We start from the raw sequence: 25,709 nt of genomic DNA on the forward strand, positions 1-25,709 counted from the left end.
CAGTGATCTGCTTTCTCTCACCATATGTTACAATAATGTATCCTGCTGCTGCTGCTGCTGCTGCTGCTGCTGCTGCTGCTAAGTCGCTTCAGTCGTGTCCGACTCTGTGCGACCCCACAGACGGCAGCCCACCAGGCTCCCATGCCCATGGGATTCTCCAGGCAAAAACACTGGAGTGGGTTGCCATTTCCTTCTCCAATGGGTGAAAGTAAAAAGAGAAAGTGAAGTCGCTCAGTCATGTCTGACTCTTAGCGACGCCATGGACTGCAGCCCACCAGGCTCCTCCATCCATGGGATTCTCCAGGCAAGAGTACTGGAGTGGGGTGCCATTGCCTTCTCCGATAATGTATCCTACAATTTTATATAAGTGAAATCGTATGATATGTCTTCTTCTATATCTGGTTTCTTCAACTCAGCACTTGTCCCTATTGCTGTGATTATTGGTAATTCGTTTGTTTTTATTGTTACCAAGTGTGAGATTTTAGAAACATAAAACAATTTGTTAATACACTTAACCGTTGATGACCATTTGGATTATTTAAACATCTTAGCTATTGTAAATGATGCAGATGGGAATATCCATGTATAGGTTTTGGATATAGTCTTTCCTTTTTTTCGGTTCAATGTTTGAACTGGAAAATCTGATTCACATGATATCTGTATATGTATATAGAAATATAAAAAAATTGTTTTATCAAGTTACTAGGTTGGCTAAAATGTTTGTTCAGGTCTTTACATTACATCAAATAGAAAAATCTGCAGCTCAAATCCAGAAAAATAAATGACCCAATCAAAAGAATGGGCCAAAGAACTAAACAGACATTTCTCCAAAGAAGACATAGAGATGGCTAACAAACAGATGAAAAGATGCTCAACGTCACTCATTATCAGAGAAATGCAAATCAAAACCACAATGAGGTACCATTTCACACCAGTCAGAATGGCTGCGATCCAAAAGTCTACAAGCAATAAATGCTGGAGAGGGTGTGGAGAAAAGGGATCCCTCTTACACTGTTGGTGGGAATGCAAACTAGTACAGCCACTATGGAGGACAGTGTAGAGATTCCTTAAAAGACTGGAAATAGAACTCCCTTATGACCCAGCAATCCCTCTGCTGGGCATACACACCGAAGAAACCAGAATTGAAAGAGACACGTGTACCCCAATGTTCATCGCAGCACTGTTTATAATAGCCAGGGCATGGAAGCAACCTAGATGCCCATCAGCAGATGAATGGCTAAGAAAGCTGTGGTACATATACACAATGGAGTATTACTCAGCCATTAAAAAGAATACATTTGAGTCAGTTCTAATGAGGTGGATGAAACTGGAGCCTATTATACAGAGTGAAGTAAGCCAGAAAGAAAAACACCAATACAGTATACTAACGCATATATATGGAATTTAGAAAGATGGTAATGATAATCCTGTATGTGAGACAGCAAAAGAGACACAGATGTATAGAACACTCTTTTGGACTCTGTGGGAGAGGGAGAGGGTGGGATGATTTGGGAGAATGGCATTGAAACGTGTATAATATCATATATGAAATGAATCGCCAGTCCAGGTTCAATGCATGATACTGGATGCTTGGGGCTGGTGCATGGGGATGTCCCAGAGGAATGGTATGGGGAGGGATGTGGGAGGGGAGTTCAGAATGGGGAACACGTGTACACCTGTGGTGGATTCATGTTGATGTATGGCAAAACCAATACAATATTGTAAAGTAATTAGCCCCCAATTAAAGTAAGTAAGTTTATATTAAAAAAAATCTGAACAGATCGTTTGGCCAACTCAATAATTTGATCATTCTGCATTTTTTTTTTTACCAAGAACTAATGTCAATTGCTCCACACTCTTGCATTCATTTGGTGTTGTCATTCTTTTGCATTGCATCCATTCCTGTCAGTATGTGCCTAGAACTCATTGAAACTATCATTTGCAGTTCCTGTATGATTAATGATGTTGAACATCTTTTCACAGTCTTATGGCTCATTAATCTGGTTTCTCCTAAATCCCCTACTAGAAAATTTTTTTGGTTTGACACTTCAGTTTACCCTCTAATTCAATTTTTTAGAATAAGGATTTCCATGTGGAAATCCAATCTTCTTGCATAGTTTATTGAAGACGAGGTTTTTATTTACATTCCAAAGACCTTAGCATCTTTGTGTATAATCATTTGGGCAAGAGCACATGGCTATACTTCTCTTCTATTGTATTCTACTGTTCCATACATAAACCAGTACCACAGTATGTATCTCCAGAGCAAAGGTCAGCAAACTATAGACTATGGTATACACTCCTCAGTTCAGTTCAGTTGCTCAGTCGTTTCCAACTTTTGCAACACTATGAACTGCAGAACACCAGGCCTCCCTGTACATAAAAAAAACTCCCAGAGTTTACCCACTCATGTCCATTGAGTCGGTGATGCCATCCAACCATCTAATCCTCTGTCATCTCCTTCTCCTCCTGCCCTCAATCTTTCAAAGCATTAGGGTCTTTTCAAATGAGTCAGCTCTTCACATAAGGTGGCCAAGTATTGGAGTTTCAGCTTCAACATCAGTCCTTCCAATGAACACCCAGGACTGATCTCCTTTAGCGTGGAATGTTTGGATATCCTTCTAGTCCAAGGGACTCTCAAGAGTCTTCTTTAACACCAGAGTTCAAAACCATCAATCCTTACATGCTCAGCTTTAAATATAACCTTCAGTTCCGTTCAGTCACTAAGTCTTGTCTGACTATTTGTGACCCCATGAATCGCAGCACGCCAGGCCTCCCTGTCTATCACCAACTCCTGGAGTTCACTCAAACTCATGTCCATTGAGTCGGTGATGCCATCTAGCCATCTCATCCTCTGTCATCCCCTTCTCCTGCCCGCAATCCCTCCCAACAACAGAGTCTTTCCCAATGAGTCAACCCTTCACATGAGGTGGCCAAAGTACTGGAGTTTCAGCTTTAGCATCATTCCTTCCAAAGAAATCCCAGGACTGATCTCCTTTAGAATGGACTGGTTGGATCTCCTTACAGTCCAAGGGACTCTCAAGGGTCTTCTCCAATACCACAGATCAACAGCATGAATTCTTCGGCACTCAGCTTTCTTCACAGTCCAACTTTCACATCCATATATGACTACTGGAAAAACCATAGCCTTGACTCGATGGACCTTTGTTGGCAAAGTAATGTCTCTGCTTTTCAATATGCTATTTAGGTGGGTCATAACTTTCCTTCCAAGGATTAAGTGTCTTAATCTCATGGCTGCAGTCTTCATCTGCAGTGATTTTGGAGCCCAAAAAAATAATGTCTGACATGGTTTCCACTGTTTCCCCATCTATTTCCCATGAAGTGATGGAACCAGATGCCATGATCTTCATTTTCTGAATGTTGAGCTTTAAGCCAACTCTTTCACTCTCTCTTTCACTTTCATCAAGAGGCTTTTTAGTTCCTCTTCACTTTCTGCCATAAGGGTGGTGCCATCTGCATATCTGAGGTTATTGATATTTCTCCCAGCAATCTTGAGTCTAGCGTGTGCTTCTTCCAGTGCAGAGTTTCTCATGATGTACTCTGCATATAAGTTAAAAAAGCAGGGTGACAATATACAGCCTTGATGTACTCCTTTTCCTATTTGGAACCAGTCTGTTGTTCCATTTCCAGTTCTAACTGTTGCTTCTTGACCTGCATATAGGTTTCTCAAGAGGCAGGTCAGGTGGTCTGGTATTCCCATCTCTTTCAGAATTTTCCTCAGTTTATTGTGATCCACACAGTCAAAGGCTTTGGCATAGTCAATAAAACAGAAATAGATGTGTTTTTGGAATTCTCTTGCTTTTTCCATGATATAGTGGCTGTTGGCAATTTGATCTCTGGTTCCTCAGCCTTTTCTAAAACCAGCCTGAACATCTGGAAGTTCACCATTCACATATTGCTGAAGCCTGGCTTGGAGAATTTTGAGTATTACTTTACTAGCATGTGAGATGAGTGCAATTGTGCGGTAGTTTGAGCATTCTTTGACATTGCCTTTCTTTGGGATTGGAATGAAAACGGACATTTTCCAGTCCTGTGGCCACTGTTGAGCTTTCCAAATATCCTGACATGTTGAGTGCAGCACTTTCACAGCATCATCTTTCAGGATTTGAAATAGCTCAACTGGAATTCCATCACCTCCACTAGCTTTGTTCATAGTGATGCTTCCTAAGGCCCACTTGACTTCACATTCCAGAATGTCTGGCTCTAGGTGAGTGATCACACCATTGTGATTATCTTGGTCATGAAGATCTTTTTTGTACAGTTCTTCTGTGTATTCTAGCCACCTCTTCTTAATATCTTCTGCTTCTTTTAGGTCCATACCGTTTCTGTCCTTTATCAAGCCCATCTTTGCATGAAATGTTCCCTTGGTATCTCTAATTTTCTTGAAGAGATCTCTAGTCTTTCCCATTCTGTTGTTTTTCTCGATTTCTTTGCATTGATCGCTGAGGAAGGCTTTCTTACCTCTCCTTGCTATTCTTTGGAACTCTGCATTCAGATGCCTGTATCTTTCCTTTTCTCCTTTGCTTTTTGCCTCTCTTCTTTTCACAGCCATTTGTAAGACCTCCCCAGACAGCCAATTTGCTTTTTTGCATTTCTTTTCCATGGTGATGGTCTTGATCCCTGTCTCGTGTACAATGTCACGAACCTCTGTCCATAGTTCATCAGGCACTCTATCAGATCTAGTCCCTTAAATCTATTTCTCACTTCCACTGTATAACCATAAAGGATTTGATTTAGGTCATACATGAATGGTCTTCGGTTTTCCCTACTTTCTTCAATTTGAGTCTGAATTTGGTAATAAGGAGTTCATGATCTGAGCCACAGTCAGTTCCCAGTCTTGTTTTTGCTGACTGTATAGAGCTTCTCCATCTTTGTCTGCAAAGAATATAATCAATCTGATTTTGGTGTTGACCATCTGGTGATGTCCATGTGTACAGTCTTCTCTTGTGTTGTTGGAAGAGAGTGTTTGCAGTGACCAGTGCATTCTCTTGGCAAAACCTTATTGGCCCTTGCCCTGCTTCATTCCATATTCCAAGGCCAAATTTGCCTGTTACCCCAAATGTTTCTTGACTTCCTACTTTTGCACTCCAGTCCCCATAATGAAAAGGACATCTTTTTTGGGTGTTGGTTCTAAAAGGTCTTGTAGGTCTTCATAGAACCATTCAACTTCAGCCTATTCAGCATTACTGGTTGTGGCACAGACTTGGATTACTGTGATATTGAATGATTCACCTTGGAGACGAACAGAGATCATTCTGTCGTTTTTGAGATTGTATCCAAGTACTGCATTTCCGACTCTTGCATTGACCGTGATGGTTACTCCATTTCTTCTAAGGGATTCCTGCCCAATAGTAGATATAATGGTCATCTGAGTTAAATTCACCCATTCCAACCCATTTTAGTTACCTTGGGGTTTTATGATAATCTCTATTCTGTTATTCACCAGTTCTATTGTCAATGTCTTTCATTTTCAAAATGGTTTTTTTTTTTTTCTTTTATGTCTATTTCTTGAGCACTTCCAGGATCTTTAAACAGACTGTGAAAGGGTAGACTTGTGAGTACTAAAGAATGGTTCTCTGGGGTTGTATTATTTAGATTAGAATTTAATGCTGCAACTTACAATAATAATTTAAACTCTCTAGGTCTCTGCTTCCTTCTGAAGAGAGGGATAATTGTCCTCACTCTCAGAATTGCAGAAAGAATTGGAAAGACAGGGCATACTATCAAGGTCTTACAATAATAGGTGGCATCTAGTACATAAATATATAACAATATCAATACTGTTTTTAATTCATTTTGGATCATGTAATTTGTTATATTTTATATTTATATTTGTTTTTATGTCCCGTGTTTATTACTTTTGTATTCTTCTTTCAGAATACATTCATTTCTTTCATGTCAAACTTTTATTGAACAAATGGTGGGATAAGTGACTTACACTATGGGGAGGGAGCAGGGAGGGGGGTTCAGGATGGGGAACACGTGTATACCTGTGGTGGATTCATGTTGATGTATGGCAAAACCAATACAATATAGTAAAGTAATTAACCTCCAATTAAAATAATTAAATTTATATTTAAAAAAAGAAATGACCAATTTTTCAAGAATGATATTGCTCCTTCTTTGAGAGAAAAGAAGTCCATGAGAGATACCTGTTCAGCTCAGGTTTATCAAGATGGGGATTCAGACACCCTTCTTCCTTTACTCCTATCTGAATTCAAATACTACTGGGAACACTTTGAGGCCCTGAGTTGAAGCTGGAAAAGGAAACAGCTAGCATTTTCATCTACCTTGGTCTTTGCATGAGCAAAGCCCGCACATCATGTTAAACCACTGACAGGAATTCCTCACCTCAAAATCTTGTGGTATTTGATGTAATAGTGTTTACTCATGAAGAATACAGTTTGAGGATAACAGCTTACAAAGTTGTTCCATCTCTTGATTTGACAGAAAATTCAGTGTATTTGGCAACTACTCCTTAGAAATTTGGTTGTGCTTAGCCTGTTAATCCTAAGTGTGGGCTGTTTTACACATTAGGAGGGGTATTCACAATAGGCAGGAAAGTTCAATATTGGTGCTAAGTAGTTTCATGCCATTCTACATTGTTTTTATACAGAAGAAATCAGATTTTTAAAAATATTGATTCAGAACCCCTGCTTAAATCATTTTGATTCTCAATTTCATCTGTATTAGAACTCATACCACATCACCTGTATTGTTATTTTAAATGCATATTTATCTCTCAAATTTCCTTGTCATTTTTGTTTATACTTTAGTTGTGTGTGATTTCTGGAATTTTGTATGATGAACTTTTGAGGTTTTACACATGTGTAGCATGTTTTTAGTTCCCAAGAACCATTATCTGCTGAATTTTATTTTTTAAACAGTGCTCTGTTCTTAATTTGTGGATGAAATATTTTCTTCACCCTTTCTGAGTATGGGCTTCCCTAGGGGCTTAGTCACTACACAATCTGCCTGCAATTTGGGAGACTGGGGTTCAATCCCTGGGTTGGAAAAATCCCCTGGAGGAGGACATGGCAACCCATTCCAGTGTTGTTGCCTGGAGAATCCCATGGACGGAGGAGCCTGATGAGCTGCAGTCCATGGGGTCACAAAGAGTCAGACATGACTGAGAGATTAAGCATAGCACACCTCTCTGAGTAGATTGTCATGTTGCTTTCTTCACTCTCTCTCTCCATTCCTTAGTGCCTCAAGATTAAACACTTTGAATTTTTCCTAGACAATATCTACCATATTAAATTGTTTCATCCTATGTCTAGTGCTTCTTCATATTAGGCATTGACAGCATGTTGCAACATCTATGACCGCATATGAAGCTTATGGCCAGCTGTCTTCAGACAGTGTAAATTATCTGGAATGCTTAATGGGAAACCTTGCTGTCAACATGCTTGGTTTTGATTCTTTGGGGGTCCCTCCTGGATTCTCATGAACATCTTAGAATGTTTAAACCTATTTCCCAACATCTAGTGTGTCAAGTTTAATATATTCACACTAATTTTGGTATCATAACCACCTTCTATTATGATTTACAAAGACATCTATGCCTGGTGACCCCACTTCACACATTCCACCCAAGAAGAGTCTTAGGCCAGCTGTGAGTTTACAGCAGAAACAATTGTTTAGGAGAGGAAATTAGGTTTTATACATATTTTTAAACTGATTTTCAACCACCTGTCTCCCCAAACCCACCCTTAATATCATTTCCTTAGGTATTTGGACTCACAGTTAAAAAGACATTTCAGTAGTTCCCTTGTGCAAGGGTCCCCAGTCTTGGGCCACCAATCAGTAACAGCAGTGATATCCCTGGTTTCTTCTTAGTTCTGAAATTTAAGTGTCTTTTATTTCATATTGCATTCTATTTTGTATCCAAATTTTCCATTTTTAGTTCCACTTACCTTGTTTCAGTACATGAAAAACTATTGATAGCAAATACAAATAGTAGTAGGAGGGGCAATATTTATTGATATACATAGATCACTTACATTTCTGACATACTATGCTAAGTAATTTTCAATTACAAATTTATGGAAACTTTAAAGTACCTGTGTGACTTGGGTATTATTTTTATCATTGGATTTTTACAGATGAGAAGATTTAAATATAAAAAGATGATATGCTGCCACTTCAGTCACGTCCAATTCTGTGAGACCCCATAGATGGCAGCTCACCAGGCCCCCCGTCCCTGGGATTCTCCAGGCAAGAGTACTGGAGTGGGGTGTTAATTCCTTCTCCAATGCATGAAAGTGAAAAGAGAAAGTGAAGTCGCTCAGTCGTGCCCTACTCGTAGCAACCCCATGGACTGCAGCCTACCAGGTTCCTCTGTCCATGGGATTTTCCAGGCATGAATACTGGAGTGGGGTGCCATTGCCTTATTACTCAGCGAAATACTTGTGGCTATAGCCTAATTGACTAGAACTTCAAGCTATGGCAGCTGGAACTGTATGTTGCCTTTGCCTCTATCAACCCCTCTATTATTGCTGACTCTTCAAGTCAAGTTGGGGGTTTCAAGGGCAGGGCTATTTGTCTTTGCCATAACATGTCAATCCATTTGGGTTTTCCCACTGCCATAGAAGAGGGTTCATGGAAACCTTTAAAGTTATTTTATGTCACAATGCTCTGCTTCAGTTTTGAAATGGTCTTCAATTGTGTCAGTGTTGTACTGCAACAGGCAAATGGCATAGGGTTGGGAGTCACATCTCAGTTCTATTAAAAAGGAAATTTTCATTTCTATATAAAACTATATTTTATCATTTTTATGACACTCTGAAAGGGTAATTTTAAACATCTGCATTTATACCCATATTTTTGGCAAAATAAAAAATGTTAAAGCAACAATGAGATGGGAGATCATAAAAAATTAAATTCACATTTTATATTATAATTTTGTTTTGCCTCTCTAAACAAGGTATCCAATTTTGCTATGAATATGTGGACACAGTTTCATTTTCTTAACTTTTGATGGCAAAATGTAAAGTTGTGCAAACATTCTTAAGGAGGAAGTTAGAATATATATATATCTAAAAATCTTGGAAATATGCCTATTTCTAGATAACACCAATTTTAAGAAAAGTGTGACTGTTCAAAAATCTGATACATTCATGCAGTATTTCTTGTTAGAAGTTAAAAACATAAATATGCAAAATATACCATAATGAAAGCATATGTTTTAAATTTATATATATATATAATACATTGAAGTTGCTCAGTCGTGTCCGACTCTTTGCGACCCCATGGACTGTACCCTCAAGGCTTCTCTGTCCATGGAATTTTCCAGGCAAGAGTACTGGAGTGGGTTGCCAAGTATGTGAAAAACAATATATCGAAATGATTGTCCTGGGTTTCACAATAGCCTTTTGTCTAGAGAATAGTATTATGGTCAATTTTTATTATCCTTCTGCTTATATTTAAATTTTTAATAATATTAACTAACATTAATTTAAAATGATAATAAATGCAATGTAACTTAATGATAAGTGAAAACTTATCCTTTTAATAGCACAAATCAAATTTCAAAGAAAAATACATGATAAGGTAATTTTTTTCTTAATTCTTCCTTTATAAGTCATTTTTATAACTCAAAAGAGTAAAATAATTAGAACTAATGCCTCAAAGTTCTAAGAACACTATGTCTAGACAATGAGATATGGAACAATTCTTGCCTCGTTTGTACTTTTGCATTTTCTATCAAAATTAACATTTATTTTTGCAAAGTTAATAAAGTTACCAAATGGCAAAATGCATGACACTTACAATCAGCAAATTTGAGTACCTCTATATTTTTAGGATGAAAATTCAGTAAAAGTGGAACTGTGCTACCCTAGAACTGCAATGACTCCTAAATGCAATCATAGATAGAAGAAGGTAGAAAACTGGATTTACATGTTAATCAAGCAAGATGGAACGATTCTTAGATATGAAATGACAAAGGAAAGTGAAGTCACTCAGTCTTGTCTGACTCTTTGCGACCCCATGGACTGTAGCCTACCAGGCTCCTCTGTCCATGGGATTTTCCAGGCAATAGTATTGGAGTGGATTGCCATTTCCTTCTCCAGGTGATCTTCCCAACCCAGGGATCGAACCCAGGTCTCCCTCATTGTAGACAGATGCTTTACCGTCTAAGCCACCAGAAAAGTCCTGGTGGAAATGACAAAAAGGTCATGATCAAATTTCTACTTACTGTTTTCATTTAATATTTGTGTATATTTGCATAAAAATACTTAAAAGGCTGCTTGGGGCTGGTGCACGGGGATGATCCAGAGAGATGATATGGGGTGGGAAGTGGGAGGGGGGTTCATGTTTGGGAACTCATGTACCCCCGTGGTGGATTCATGTCAATGTATGGCAAAACCAATACAGTATTGTAAAGTAAAATAAAGTAAAAATAAAAATTTTTTTAAAAAGGTAAAAAAAAAAGGCATATCTGCATAAAATACTTAAAATTAGGTATATGTGAGAATTTTAAATTACATATTTACAGCTGTTAAATTTTTTAATACTATATGACTAATCAAAATATATTTAAACTAAATACCTTATAAGAGAAGGCTTTATTATAACCAGTATCACTTTAAACTTGTTTTCCAAATGTAACAGATATCAATGTGAATATGTTTATCACAATTTGCATACACGAGTTACTTACATTTGATTTCACAAAAATTTTGTAGGATTGATCTGAAAATTGAGTGGTAGAATTGTTTTCTGATATGGGAGAAAAATCACTTTTTTTATCCCTGAACGGATAAATCACATGCTCATATGTAGTTGATGATTCCAGTGGTTCAATTCCATAACTGACATTCTCAAACTGCAATAATCCCCTGAATATTGAAACACATAAAAAAGAAATTAAAAATTTGGATTTCTCAATAATAAACATAAAATTTAATTTTTAATTTTTAATTTTTAATTTAATTTTTAAACATAAATTTTAATAAACATAAATATTAAAAGAAAACATTAAGTAGAAATTTGATAATGAGTTTGTCCCCTAGTACCTAATAATAGCCCCAACCTACTTCCATCAATGTGTAAACCCAATTTTCGACCTCCTTCTATTATAGCATTTAAGAGTCATTGCAGTTCCAGAGTGGCTCAGTAATACAGATATTTCTCATTCTGATGACAGCTATTTCTGAATGAATTTTATAATTGCAAGCCTGGCAGAGACAAAGAGTATAGTGGAAAAGATAAGACAAGCAGGCACAGAAAGTAGATAAGAAGAAACACAGTGTAAGTGTCTATTTTCTTTGTCTTCCATCTACCCTTCAAGAAGTTTCTAAAAGTTAAAGGGCACACTAGATATCGACTATGGTACATCTCTGGAATATGTCATTACCTGAGTCCAGAGCAGGTACTAAGTGTCGCAGCTGAATTTGGAATCTCTGTGGCATATCCTTGGTAAAAGCAATGGCCCTGCACAGGAGTAATATAAAGATACATCGGTAATGATTAGCAAACAAAGAGTTTGATTTTATTGATAATCCTCATTCTAGACATCATCAAAGATCAAATTTAAGCATTCCATTATACAATTCAACAGACATTTCATTTCCTTTTTATCTTTCTACAGTCTTTTCCCCTTGACACTCTTCTGACTATGAATATTCACAACTTCTATTCTTTCCCAAAGTTTTTGCTGTAAATCTGAACTTTCCATAAATAACATTCTGATCTATATCTTGTCATTCTCAGTCTACATTTTGAATATATAGTCTAAAAATTCTACCTCAAGTAATCACCGACATTAATTTGACTTCCACTCTGAGCATTTCATTTTTTTTATTCCAAGTAAAACCAAAATATCTTAACTGACATTTCTTCACTATTTTTTCATATCTCACCATGTTGATCATCTTTACTTGAAAGTCTCTTCTCAATGGACTTTTAAAACATTACTCTTCCTATGTTCTCCACTGATACAGTCTTTTACTGAATATTTCCTTCTCTTCCTTAAGAAGTGTAGTGATATTTAGAATCAGCCTTGTTCCTCAGTTAATCCTGGACTATGAACACACTATTATCATCACATTCTCATGTACGAATATGATTCTATGGCATTAGTGTCCAGACATACAAATCCATTAGTAAGGATTCACTCATCTCAATACTCGACTTAACTCCTATCTCCAACCAATAGTGGCAGAGCATACACACTCCACTGTCAGATAACAGTAGCAGCCAATTCTGCCCACAGTGGTGTCAGTAAACTATGCCACAAACCTTCACAAAGACGTAGAATGCAAATCAGGTCCCAACATTTTACCCAGCAGAAGACAGTATCAGAGTTTATGCATCTCCAGGTCTTGCATGCCCAATAAGAGAAAATGATCCTCGTGACATAACTCTCAACACTCCAAACTCAAAGCAGCAAAGAGTGGCCTAGATGAAAAACTTTCCTCTCTCAGGGGCACTAGCAGAGACAGACTGAGAAGCATACTGATAGCCAGTGACTGACATAGAGCTAGAAGAAATGTTCTCCATTATATGGTTCCCTCATCAACCAACATTACCAAGTAACAGAGGGTGGCCCAAGAAAGAAACGTTTCCTGCCATGGGCTGCTCTGGCAGAGATCCAGTGAGCTCCACATAAGCCAGGAAGAATGAAGGACAACAAAATAATATAAAAAGTTCCAAGAAAACTAAATGGTCACTGGAGCAACAACCACACTAAATTTGAACTAAACAGGGTGATTTCCTTCAACAATAGAAGATTTCAATGACAAGGATACAATCTAAAACTATATACTATATCAAGAACCAAGAATATCACAACAAAATGGGAGAAGACACCAGATGCTGCATATTGAGATTAGCCACATGCTGGAATGATTAAATGGATTTTAAAGCAGCTGTGAAAATATACATTCAATGAACATTTTAAAATCATCCTGAAACAACTGAAAGAATAAGGAAATTTCAGAAATGAAATAGAAGCTATTAAAAATAACAACTAAGAAATTAGAACCAAATAATAAAATAAGAAAAAAAAAGAAAGAAAGAAAGAAAACAACCCAAACTGGGTAGGAATAAACACAGAGCGCAGATGACAAGGGACGGAATCAGTGAACCGGAGACAGATGCGCAAAATTTACCCGATATAAAAATCACAGGAATATCAATTAAGAAAATGAATAGAGTTTCAAGAACACATGGAACATTACCAAAATTTAAAAATATATGTCAGAATCCATGAAGGAGAACCAGAAAGAATTAGCAGAGTAGAAAAAATATTCAAAGAAATAAAGGCTTAATACTGGTCAAAAGATGGTGGTTTAGAAATCCCTGGATCTGCCATCCTCCAACAAATAAACCAAGTGGCAGCAATTAATGCACCAATTCCATCTGTGAGAGACCATGAAATAACAGACTGGCTCGTGCACATCTTTTGGTGAATGCAACATCAGATGCACCAAAGCCAGTAGAGAGATTTGGGATGCCTGTTCACCAAAGAATCTGCCCCAGAGATTCGATTAGATTAGAAAGAGATAATCTAGCTTCCAAATTGACCCAGGGCAGGAAAGGGTATTGTTCAAGCAAGCAGTGCCCCAGTATTTTTGAGGAGAAGACCCAAGCAACAGGGTCACCAAACCTGAGCAGTCTGGTCACCCAGAGCACAATGGAGATGGTGGCTTGGGTTACTTGACACCACTGACTCCCTTTCCTGCTTGTCCACACTCATTACAGAGTGAGAAAAAGAAAAATCCCACCTCTCTGCCTCCACGGCAGGAGACAACAGTGGACGGATTGAATGCAGTGCTCCCACTTCACCAATACTGCCCCAAGAACCAGCATCTGACTCTCAGATCTTGCAGCACTGTAGCCGCGGTACAGTCTGTGGGAGAACAGAGGCACCGACCTGGGATGACAGAACAGTGAACATCCCTTCTGAGACAGAGCCAGAGCAGAGAAACCCCACCAAGGTCTGCTTCTACCTGAAGAGAGGAATAGCTGGTAGAGGACCCTCAAATCACTGGCTGGGCTGGTTTGTGGGGGTGTCCTTCTGGACACGGCCACTCATGAAGACCCTGTGAGGGGACTGCTTTCCTAATAAGCAGACACGAAAGTAGAGTGTTAAGTAAAATGAGGAATAAGGAAATGATATTTCAAACAAAGGAACAAGGTACAGGCTGAAATTGACACTAGTGAAATAAACTTAATGTACCTAATAAAAAATTAAAAATAAAGATGGTCCCATAAAGATGCTCATTGAGGATAGGAGGACAATGCATGAACCAAGTGAGAGTTTGAAAAAAAAAAAAACAGATAAAATATTGAAAGTATCAAACAGAAATCATGGAGGTGTAGAATAATTGCTGCTGTTGTTTAGTTGCCAAGTCGTGTCCAATTCTTTCACTACCCCAAGGACTGTAGCCCACCTGACTCTTGTGCCCATGGGACTTTCCAGATGAGAATACTGGAGTGGATTGCCATTTCCTTCTGCAAGGGGTTTTCTTAACTCATAAACTGAACCTGTCCCCTGCATTGGCAGGTTCTTTACCACTAAGGAAAGCCATAGAATAATGACTGAACTGAAAAAATTCACTAGAAGTCTTCAGCAGCAGATTACATCAGACAGAAGAAAGACTCAGTTCAACTTCAACAGATCAAAGGAGCAAAGGAAGACAGTAGAAAGTGCTCAAGTCTTACAGGAGTTATGGGATAGTAATTAAAGTCTCCCCTTTGGAAACTAGAAAAAAGGAAAAGCAAATTAAATCCAAAGTAAGCAACAGAAAAGAAATATTTAGAATTGATAAACCTCTTTCCAGGTGTGTTAAGAGAGATGATACTAATTACTGATATCAGTAGTATAAAAGAAATATCTTAACTATAGCCTTATGTACATTAAAAGAATAATAAAGGAATGAGATACAACTCTATGTCCATCAATTTTAAATCCTGGATAAAATGGTCCAACTATTTGAAACACACCATTTGTCAAACCTCATGTAAGAGGAAATAGACAATCTGACTAGTCTGATTCTCTTAAAGAAGTTGAAAAAAACTGATCACCTGCCAAATCACAAAGCAGCAAGCAGGCCCAGATGTTGTCACTGCTGAATTCTACCAAACACTTGAGTAAACCATATCAAATCTCTATACATTCCTTCAAAATATAGAAACAAAACAAATTCTTCTAATGCATGCTATGTGGGCCAATATTATACTAAAACCAACAACCAATGACACTTAAAAAAAAAAGAGGTAGGTACACATTAAAATCTCTCATGAGCATATATGCAAAAATTCTCAGCAACATATTAGGAAATAAAAATCAACAATAAAATTACATTTAAAAATTTTCAAATTTTTACATTGAAAATTTTTCAAATTTTTACATTGAAAAATTTAAAAATTGTAAACCAAAACCAAGTGGGATTCATCCCAGATATGCAAAGGAAGTTCCACGTTCAAAATTCAAGTAATAAAAGCAATTACTACATAGGTTAAAGAAGAAAAATATTAGTAAATTGAGCAATGCTACAGAGTATAAATTTAACATACAAAAGTCATTTCTGTTTCTACAAACTAACAAACTGTCAGAAAGAGAAATTAACAAAACAATTCCACTTACAATAGCATCCAAAAGAATAAAATATTTTTGATTAAATTAAACCAAGGAAGAGAAAGACCTGTACTCTAAACCTATAGTACACTGAGGAAAGAAATTATGACACAATGGAAAGAGATCCAATGGTCATGAATTAAGGGAATTCTTATGGTTATAATTCCCATACCACCTAAAGCAATCTACAAATTCAATGTGATTCCTATACAATACCTAACAGCATTTTTCACAGAACCAGAAAAAATGATCCTGAAATTCTTATGTATCCACACACACACACACACACACACACACACACACACACACACAAATAGGCCATAACCTTGATAAGGCTGAGGTATCACTTTTCCTGATTCAAACAACATTAAGCCTTATCTTTCCCTCAATCTTTTCCAGATGAATGGTCACCTATTAAGTTTTGTCCTTAACATATTAGAATAAGAAGAGCAAAATAAACCTGCAGCAAGGTATCAGGGAGAAAAGAAATACAGCAAAAAGCTGTGACATTGAAAATAAGATAACAGCAAAGAAAATCAAAGCAAGAAACAGTCGGTTCTTTGATATGTGCAATAAATTGAAAAATCTCTAGTAAGACTGACAGTTAAGAAAAGAGGAGTCACATATCATCAATGACTGAAATGAACCAACACATCACTAAAGCTCCTGTAAGTCATTAAAAGAATAATAAAGACTATTACAAAATTCCATGCAGAAATGCCCCTGAGATGAAACAGACCAATTACTTAAAAAACTAGAACCTACCAAAGCAATCAAAAAAAAAAACAGATAAATAAAATAGCCTATAACTATTAAACAAATTGAATTGCTAATTTAATAGCTCCCAACACACATACATGCAAAATCCCAAAGCCCAGGGATTTCACTGTAGAATTTTACCAAGTACCTTAAGAATTAACAAGTATTTATACAATGTCCTCCGGAAAAAAACAAAAGAGAATGCATTCCTTTTTGATGCATTTCATGAGGCTAGTATTACTCTAATCTAAAAGTTAGACAAAGTCACTACAAAAAAAGAAAATCATAGACCAATGTTTTTCATGAAATTTGACCCCCAAAATTCTCAAGAAATTGTTAGCAAGTCAAATCCAGGCACAAATAAAAATTTCATACAACAAGACCAAGTTTGGATTTTTATAAGTATGAAAGATGTTTTCTAGGTATTGTATCAATATTTGAAAATCAGTCAAAGCAATACACTATCTCAACATCATATGATCATATCAACTAATACAGAAAAGACATCTTATACAATTAATTATATTTCCCATCATGGGACAGAAAAACAAACAGATTCTTACCAATCTAGGAACAGTGAATTTCCTTAACTTTGTAAAGACCATATTAAAAAAAAAAAAAACCCAAAACCTATTTCTAACTTTATTCTTAGTGTTGAATGACTGAATACATTATCCCTACAATTCAGAAAATCCAAACCTGTAAGAAGTCCTATTGATTCAACTCTTATACTATAGTTAAGACATTATTCCTAATCAAAGGACCAAGTTCAATGTGAGACTCACCCTCTGTGCTTCCTTTCTGTCAGAGGAAGAATCTCTGATTTTTCTTTTAACTATCTAATGTCTGAAACCAAGTGTCTCATGAATTCTGTCCTACTTTCTACTTGCAGATGGTGAGAAAGAGAAATGTACCGGTTACCATATTTTAAATATCATTCTCTCTGAATTGTAGCACAGCAACAGAATTTGAACAAACACTTGCATTCGTATCTTCTCCATCATCTATTCTGGCAATGTACATATTTTAGACTAAAGCTGACTTCTTCATTTTCTTTTAAACAATTTTTGACTCTTATCTTCATTGGGGGATATAATTCAAATTGTTGCAGTTTTCATGTAAACATATTAGGATTTAGTACTCAATATGCTATTGCAGTTTTATTTTTCTGTGCTCTTTCTGTGAAGTGGTTTCCACTGTTCCCTCCACTGCTCAACTCCTATGACACCGTCATCAAAAATTCTCTCTGGTTTAGAGGCTTCTGAGTTCCTTTCCCTACTTCTTTCTGCTCTCAAATTCCTACAACTACTTCCAGTGAATGTAAATGACATTTTCAATTAAGTGATTCCTGAGTTTCACATTCTAAATTTCTCATTCTCTTCAACATGTTTTCATAGCAACAGCCATATTATGTTTGGGTTTGTGATCAATCTGCTTGCCCAACAATCTGGCTCATTCTTCCCACAAATGATGCCTTTACCACAAAAGGATAAAAATCTACAAAACATAAAGTAAACAAAACTTACCTTTATAAATGAAGAATCTGGATATAACACCCTCGATTTGTTGTATGAATACACCAGGAGATTAGAGTCTAAAAATGACCTAATTCAACCAAAATAATAAACATTGTTTTAATAACAGCATTAATAAAAGTAACTTCCAGAGTTATGACATTAAAAAAAACCTTTAATTTCCCCTTTATAAGCTTAAATATGCAAAAATTAAATGGGTTCCTTGGACTGCAAGAAGATCAAACCAGTCAATCCTAAAGGAATATTCAGTCCTGAATATTTACTGGAAGCACTATTGCTGAAACTGAAGCTCCAATACTTTGGACACCTGATGCAAAGAACTGATTCAATGGAGAAGACCCTGATGCTGGGAAAGATTGAAGGCAGAAGAAGCCGATGACAGAGGATGAGATGGTTGGATGGCATCACTAAGTTTGGAGAAACTTGGGGAGTTGGTGATGAACAGGGAAGCCTGGCATGCTGCTATCTATGGGATAGCAGAGTCGGAGACGACTGAGCGACTGACCTGAATTGGACTGACTGAATGAATAAAAATTAATTACCCTAAAATCTTAAGGGAAGCAAGTCACTGAGAACTGTACGTTTTCACTTGGAAAGACATTCAGTCAGTTCAGCTCAGTCGCCCAGTTGTGTCCGACTCTTTGCGACCCCATGAATCGCAGCACGCCAGGCCTCCCTGTCCATCACCATCTCCCAGGGTTCACTCAGACTCATGTCCATTGTGTCCGTGATGCCATCCAGCCATCTCATCCTTAGTCGTCCCCTTCTCCTCCTGCCCCCAATCCCTCCCAGCATAAGAGTCCTTTTTGAGTCAACACTTCTCATGAGGTGGTCAAAGTACTGGAGCTTCAGCTTTAGCATCATTCCTTCCAAAGAAATCCCAGGGCTGATCTTCTTCAGAATGGACTGGTTGGATCTCCTTGCAGTCCAAGGGACTCTCAAGAGTCTTCTCCAACACCACAGTTCAAAAGCATCAATTCTTCGGCACTCAGCTTTCTTCACAGTCCAACTCTCACATCCATACATGACCACAGGAAAAACATAGCCTTGACTAGACAGACCTTAGTTGGCAAAGTAATGTCTCTGCTTTTGAATATGCTATCTAGGTTGGTCATAACTTTTCCTCCAAGGAGTAAGATTCTTTTATTTCATGGCCGCAATCATCATCTGCAGTGACTTTGGAGCCCAAAAAAATAGTCTGACCCTGTTTCCACTGTTTCCCCATCCATTACATGTTATTAATAACCAGAGAACTGCATATTAAAGCAATAATAAAATAGTGCTTGTTATCCACTAATTAACAAAAATGAGTGAACATACACTTTTGGTTGAAAATGTAGAAAAAAAATCTTTTAATTTATTGTCATAAAATTTAGTTATAATGATTTTGAAGGAAAAAAAACTGGCAGTATAGAGCATTTAAGAATTTTCTTATTTATAATGCAATATCTACACTGAGGCCTGGGAAGCCATGTCCAGGGATGTCAACTAGAGAGCTTTCTTGCTGTAATAAGGGAGGATAAATAGTTTATTCAATCCAAAAGAAAGGCAATGCCAAAAATTGCTCAAACTTCCGCACAATTGCACTCATCTCACATGCTAGTAAAGTAATGCTCAAAATTCTCCAAGCCAGGCTTCAGCAATATGTGAACCGTGAACTTCCTGATGTTCAAGCTGGTTTTAGAAAAGGCAGAGGAGCCAGAGATCAAATTGCCAACATCTGCGGGATCATGGAAAAAGCAAGAGAGTTCCAGAAAAACATCTATTTCTGCTTTATTGACTATGCCCAAGCCTTTGACTGTGTGGATCACAATAAACTGTGGAAGATTCTGAGAGAGATGGGAATACCAGAAGACCTGACCTGCCTCTTGAGAAACCTATATGCAGGTCAGGAAGCAACAGTTAGAACGGGACATGAAACAACAGATTGGTTCCAAATAGGAAAAGGAGTACATCAAGGCTGTGTATTGTCACCCTGCTTATTTAACGTCTATGCAGAGTACATCATGAGAAACGCTGGACTGGAAGAAACACAAGCTGGAATCAAGATTGCTGGGAGAAATATCAATAACCTCAGATAAGCAGATGACACCACCCTTATGGCAGAAAGTGAAGAGGAACTAAAAAGCCTCTTGATGACAGTGAAAGAGGAGAGTGAAAAAGTTGGCTTAGCTCAACATTCAGAAAACGAAGATCATGGCATCCGGTGCCATCACTTCATGGGAAATAGATGGGGAAACAGTGGAAACAGTGTCAGACATTATTTTTTGGGGCTCCAAAATCACTGCAGATGGTAATTGCAGCCATGAAATTAAAAGGCACTTACTCCTTGGAAGAAAAGTTATGACCAACCTAGATAGCATATTCAAAAGCAGAGACATTACTTGGCCGACTAAGGTCTGTTTAGTCAAGGCTATAGTTTTTCCAGTAGTCATATATGGATGTGAGTGTTGGACTGTGAAGAAGGCTGAGCACTGAAGAATTGGTGCTTTTGAACTGTGGTGTTGGATAAGACTGTTGAGAGTCCCTTGGACTGCAAGGAGATCCAACCAGACCATTCTGAAGGAGATAAGCCCTGGGATTTCTTTGGAAGGAATGATGCTAAAGCTGAAACTCCAGTACTTTGGCTACTACATGTGAATTTGACTCATTGGATAAGACTTTGATGTTGGGAGGGATTGGGAGCAGGAGGAGAAGGGAACAACAGAAGATGAGATGGCTGACTTGATGGATGTAAATCTGAGTGAACTCCAGGAGTTGGTGATAGACAGGGAGGCCTGGCATGCTGCGATTCATGGGGTTGCAAACAGTCAGACACGACTGAGTGACTGAACTGAACTGAACTGAACTGAAATAATTTATGAAATATATTTATTTGATGGCTACATATGCATTAAAAATCATTTTGCACACATCAATATGAATGAATCTCAACAAATGATATTATGCACAATGTTGCATTATGAATGACCACAACCACATACAGGAAAACAAAATGTACCTATGGCTCACACTTTTGGGTCATGCCCCACTAGTCATGACACCTCTGCTAACTGGCCAGGCTTGCTCACTGGTACAGGATTCAGCTGAATATTGGCTGATGTAGGGATAAATAGAACACCTTGGCTGTGATCCACATGTCTTTAATCTTTCAGCAAGCTTAGCCAAAACATTTTCTCATGGGGATGACAGGCAAAGATGGAGAGCAGAAACCCAAGAGAGCCTGTTGAAGCCTCTGTTGAAATCAATTCACCCAACATTGCTTTAGCAAAACTAAGTGTGCAGTGGTGCTCAGTCACTCACTCCTGTTTCTGACACTGAAACCCCATGAACTGTAACCCACCAGGCTCCTCTGTCCACGCTATTCTCCAGGCAAGAATACTGGAGTGGTTTGCCACTGCCTCCTCCAGGGTATCTTCCCCACTCAGGAACTGAACATGAGTCTCCAGCACCTCCTGCTTTGGCAGGAGGATTCTTTACCACTGAGCCACCTGGAAAGGCCCCATCAAAACAAGTGACATAGTCTCAAACTGGGCTGGTAATTTGCCAGACCCCCAGGTAAAATCCCCTTCATGGATTCCAGCCTTGCTTTGCAGAGATGCTTGTGTCACTACATGAAGCTATGAGCCATGCCGTGGGGGGCACCTGAGATGGATGGGTCACAGCGAAGAGTTCCAGCAAAATGTAGTACACTGGAGAAGGAAATGGCAACCCACTCCAGTATTCTTGCCTGGAAAACCCCAGAGACCATATGAAAAAAGCAAAAAGATATGACACTGGAAGATGAGCCCCTCAGGTTGAAGGTATCCAATATGCTACTCAGGAAGAGTGGAGGGCAATTAATAACAACTACAGTAAGAAAGAAGCAGTTTGGCCAAAGCAGGAACAAAGCTAAGTTGTGGATGTGTCTGGTGATGAAAGTCCAATACTGTAAAGAACAATATTGCATAGGAACCTGGGATGTTAGCTCCATGAATCAAGGTAAACTAGAAGTGGTCAAGCAAGAGACAGTAAGATTGAACATCAACATCTTAGGAATCAGTGAACTAAAATGGATGGGAAAGGGTGTATTTAATTCAGATGACCATTATATCCACTCTTTGGGGCAAGAATCTCTTAGAAGAAATGGAGTAGCCCTCATAGTCAACAAAAGAGTTCAAAATACAATAATTGGGTCAATCTCAAAGTGACAGAATGATCTCAGTTCGTTTCTAAGGCAAACCATTCAACATCACAGTAACTCAAGTCTACGCCCCAATGGCTGATGTTAAAGATGGTGAAGTTGACTGGTTCTATGAAGACCTAGGACAGCTTCTAGAACTAAGATTAAAAAAAAAGATGCCCTTTTCATCATAGAGGATTAGAAGGCAAAAGAAGGAAGTCAAGAGAAACTTGGAATAACAGAAAAGTTTGGCCTTGAAGCACAAAATGAAATTGGGCAAAGGCTAACAGAGTCTTGTCAAGAGAACACACTGGTCATAGCAAACACTCTTTCAAAACAATCCAGTGGACCAAAATAGTCATCAACAGATGGTCAATACTGAAATCAGATTGATTATGTTCTTTTTTGCCAAAGATGGAGAAGCTGTATACAGTCAGTAATAACAAAACCTGGGGCTGACTGTGGCACAGATCATGAGCTCCTTATTGCAAAATTCAGGCTAAAGTTGAAGACAGCAAGGAAAGCCACTAGGCCATTCAGGTATGATCTAAATCACATCCCTTATGATTATACAGTGGAGGTGACAAATCGAGGGATTAGACCTGGTAGAAGAGTGCCTGAAGAACTATGGATGGAAGTTTGTAACACTGTATAGGAGGCAATGACCAAAACCATCCCAGAAGAAGAAATGCAGGAAGGCAAAGTGGTTGTCTGAGGATGTGCTAAAAATAGCTGAGGAAAGAAGAGAAGTGAAAGGCAAGGCTGAAAGGGAAAGATATACTCAACTGAATGCAGAGTTCCAGAGAATAGCAAGGAGAGATGAGAAAGACTTCTTGAGCAATGAAAACAAAACAACCAAACCAAAAAAAAAAAAAAAAAAAACAGAAAAATAATAGAAAGGGAAAGACTAAAGATCTCTTCAAGAAAACTGGAGATAAGGGAATATTTCAAGTAACGATGGGCCTGATAAAGGACAGAAACACTGAAGATCTAACTGAAGCAAAAAATATTAAGAAGAGGTGGCAAGAATATGCAGAGGAACTATACCAGAAAGGTCTTAATGACCCAAAATACCACGATGGTATGGTCACTCACTTAGCACCAGACATGCTGGAATGTGAAATCAGGTGGGCCTTAGGAAGCACTATTATGAACAAAGTTAATGGAAGTAAAAGAATTCCAGCTGAATTATTTAAAATTCTAAAAGATGATGCTGTTAGAGTGCTGCACTCAGTAAATCAACAAATTTGGAAAACCCAGCAGTGGTCACAGGAGTGGAAAACGTCAGTTTTTATGCCAACCTCAAAAAAGGGCGATGCCAAAGAATGCTCAAACAACCTTATCATTGTGCTAATTTTACATGCTAGCAAGGTTATGCTCAAAATCCTTCAAGTTAGACTTCAGAAGTATAAGAACCATGTAATTCCAGATGTACAAGCTCAGTTTAGAAGAAGTAGAGAAGACAGAGATCAAATTTCCAACATTCGTTAGATCATGAAGAAAGCAAGGGAGAAACAGAAAAACATCTTCTTCTTCATTGACTATGCTAAAGCCTTTGACTATGGACCACAATAAATTGTGGAAAATTCTCAAAGAAATGCTTATACCAGAACACCTTACCTCTCTTCTGAGAAACCTATATGTGGGTCAAGAAGCAACAGTTAGAATCAGACATGGAACAACTGACTGGTGCAAATAGGGAAAGTAATAAGAGGTTGTATATTGTCACCCTGCTTATTAAACTTATAAGCAGAGTACATCATGTGGAATGATGAGCTGGATGAAGCAGAAGCTTGAATGAAGATTTTTGGAGAAATATCAACAGCCTGAGATGTGCAAATGATACCATTCTAATGGCAGAAAGTGAAGAGGAACTAGAGAGCCTCCCAATGAGAGTGAAAGGGGAAAGTGAAAAAGCTGGCTTAAAATTCAACAATCAAAAAACTAAGATCATAGCTTCTGGTCCCCTCACTTCATAGCAAATAGATGTGGAAAAAGCAAAATCAGTGACAGATTTTATCTTCTTGGTCTCCATAATCACTGAAGATAGTGACTGCAGACATGACTTTAAAATTAGACACTTGCTTCTTCGATGTAAAGCTACGACAAACATAGCCAGTGTACTAGAAAGCAGAGATACCACTTCACCAACAAAGGTCCATATAGTCAAAGTCTTTCTTTTTCCAGGAGTCACATACAGAATTGAGAATAGGCCCATGAGAAGGCTGAATGCTGAGGAACTGATGCCTTTGAATTGTGGTTCTGGAGAAGACAGTTGATAGTCCTGTGGACTGCAAAGAGATCAAATCGGTTTATCCTAAAGGCAATCAAACCTGAATAATCAGTGGAAGGACTGATGCTGAAGCTGAAGCTCCAATACTTTGGCCAGCTGGTGTGAAGAATCTGCTCATTGGAAAGACACTGATGCTGGGAAAGATTGAAGGCAAAAGGAGATGAGGGTGATGGAAGATGAGATGGTAGGAAAGCATCACTCAATCAATGGACATGAATTTGAGAAAACTCTGGGAGATAATAGAGGACAGGAGAGCCTGGAATGCTGTAGTCTATGAAGTACCAAAGAGTCATACATGACTCAGCAACATGCAAATTGCTAGAAATGCACTTGGAAAATGGTACTTGCTCAGTAAATATCAGTTACTGTTTTATTATTATTATTATTATGACTATTTTTAACATTCATCCTTCTTGATCCAGAAGTCCATTAATTTATATCATCTGTTATGTAACAAAATCTGTATGATATAAAAATACATGGATGAGAATGCTTCTTGTCAGAGTCTATGGTGACATCCCTGGAAATAACCGCATTACCCATCAATACTATATACCATGCATTCTTACTACTAAAAATGAGTGAAAATATACATACAGAGAAAGAAAATATATGCTGTTATTAAATAAGACACTTGTAGAAGACAGTTTGCATTTGAGCAAAGAAGTCCTTTTTTGGGGGTAGGTTTCTGTATGTTTTATTTCAGGTAAAGATGAAACTTAGATTTGAAAGTCATGGAGTGCTACACACAGATTATTGATGTTGGTTTCCTCACAGAATGAAAGCAGAAATCTGAAGACATTAAAAGTATACACTATAGCGAAATGTGACAAACTGAGAGTGTAACATCGAACAAAATGCATAAAGTCACATAATTATGTAAAATGACATGAAACAAACAAACTGAATTATGGGCAGATAACATTAGTTCATTTACAATTGTAATGTAATTAAATGTAAGGAGTTACATAAAATGATGTGCATGTATTTCATATGCTCTAATATTTATATCATTATAGTTGAATCTGAATATTAGACTTAAGATCTAATGATAATGACTCAAAAGTCTAATCTGACATGAATTAACAAGAAGACTTAACATGTTAAATAAAATACTCATGCCTTTGAATGTTTAGGCTTTAATGTAGACTCAGTTATAGGAAGCCATTAAAAACTTAAGAAACTAAAAACAACTCTATGAAAAGAAGAATGTCCACTTACTGTTTTTCAAGTGGGAAAGTGTATGTTTTCTTGTCAATTTGGATGGAATAGGAGACCTATAGCAAAGGATTCAGAGAAAAAGTAATTATTAGATATTTCAAATCTCTGAAAGTCAAAAGTCCTAATTTTAAA

General features: G+C 37.7%; 1 protein-coding gene across 1 annotated transcript in view; it reads right to left on the reverse strand.

Moving 5' to 3' along the window:
• LOC138430928 (A disintegrin and metallopeptidase domain 3-like) overlaps positions 1-25,709 on the reverse strand; it is a 120,176-nt gene that overhangs the window by 88,011 nt on the left and 6,456 nt on the right. Inside the window, 4 exon segments of the mRNA XM_069572948.1 lie at positions 10,685-10,862; positions 11,381-11,457; positions 17,893-17,971; positions 25,578-25,633. Of these exon segments, the coding sequence (XP_069429049.1) occupies positions 10,685-10,862; positions 11,381-11,457; positions 17,893-17,971; positions 25,578-25,633 (390 nt within the window).

The sequence above is a fragment of the Ovis canadensis genome, chromosome 26 (assembly GCF_042477335.2).
Source record: "Ovis canadensis isolate MfBH-ARS-UI-01 breed Bighorn chromosome 26, ARS-UI_OviCan_v2, whole genome shotgun sequence".
NCBI classification, from domain to species: Eukaryota; Metazoa; Chordata; class Mammalia; order Artiodactyla; family Bovidae; genus Ovis; species Ovis canadensis.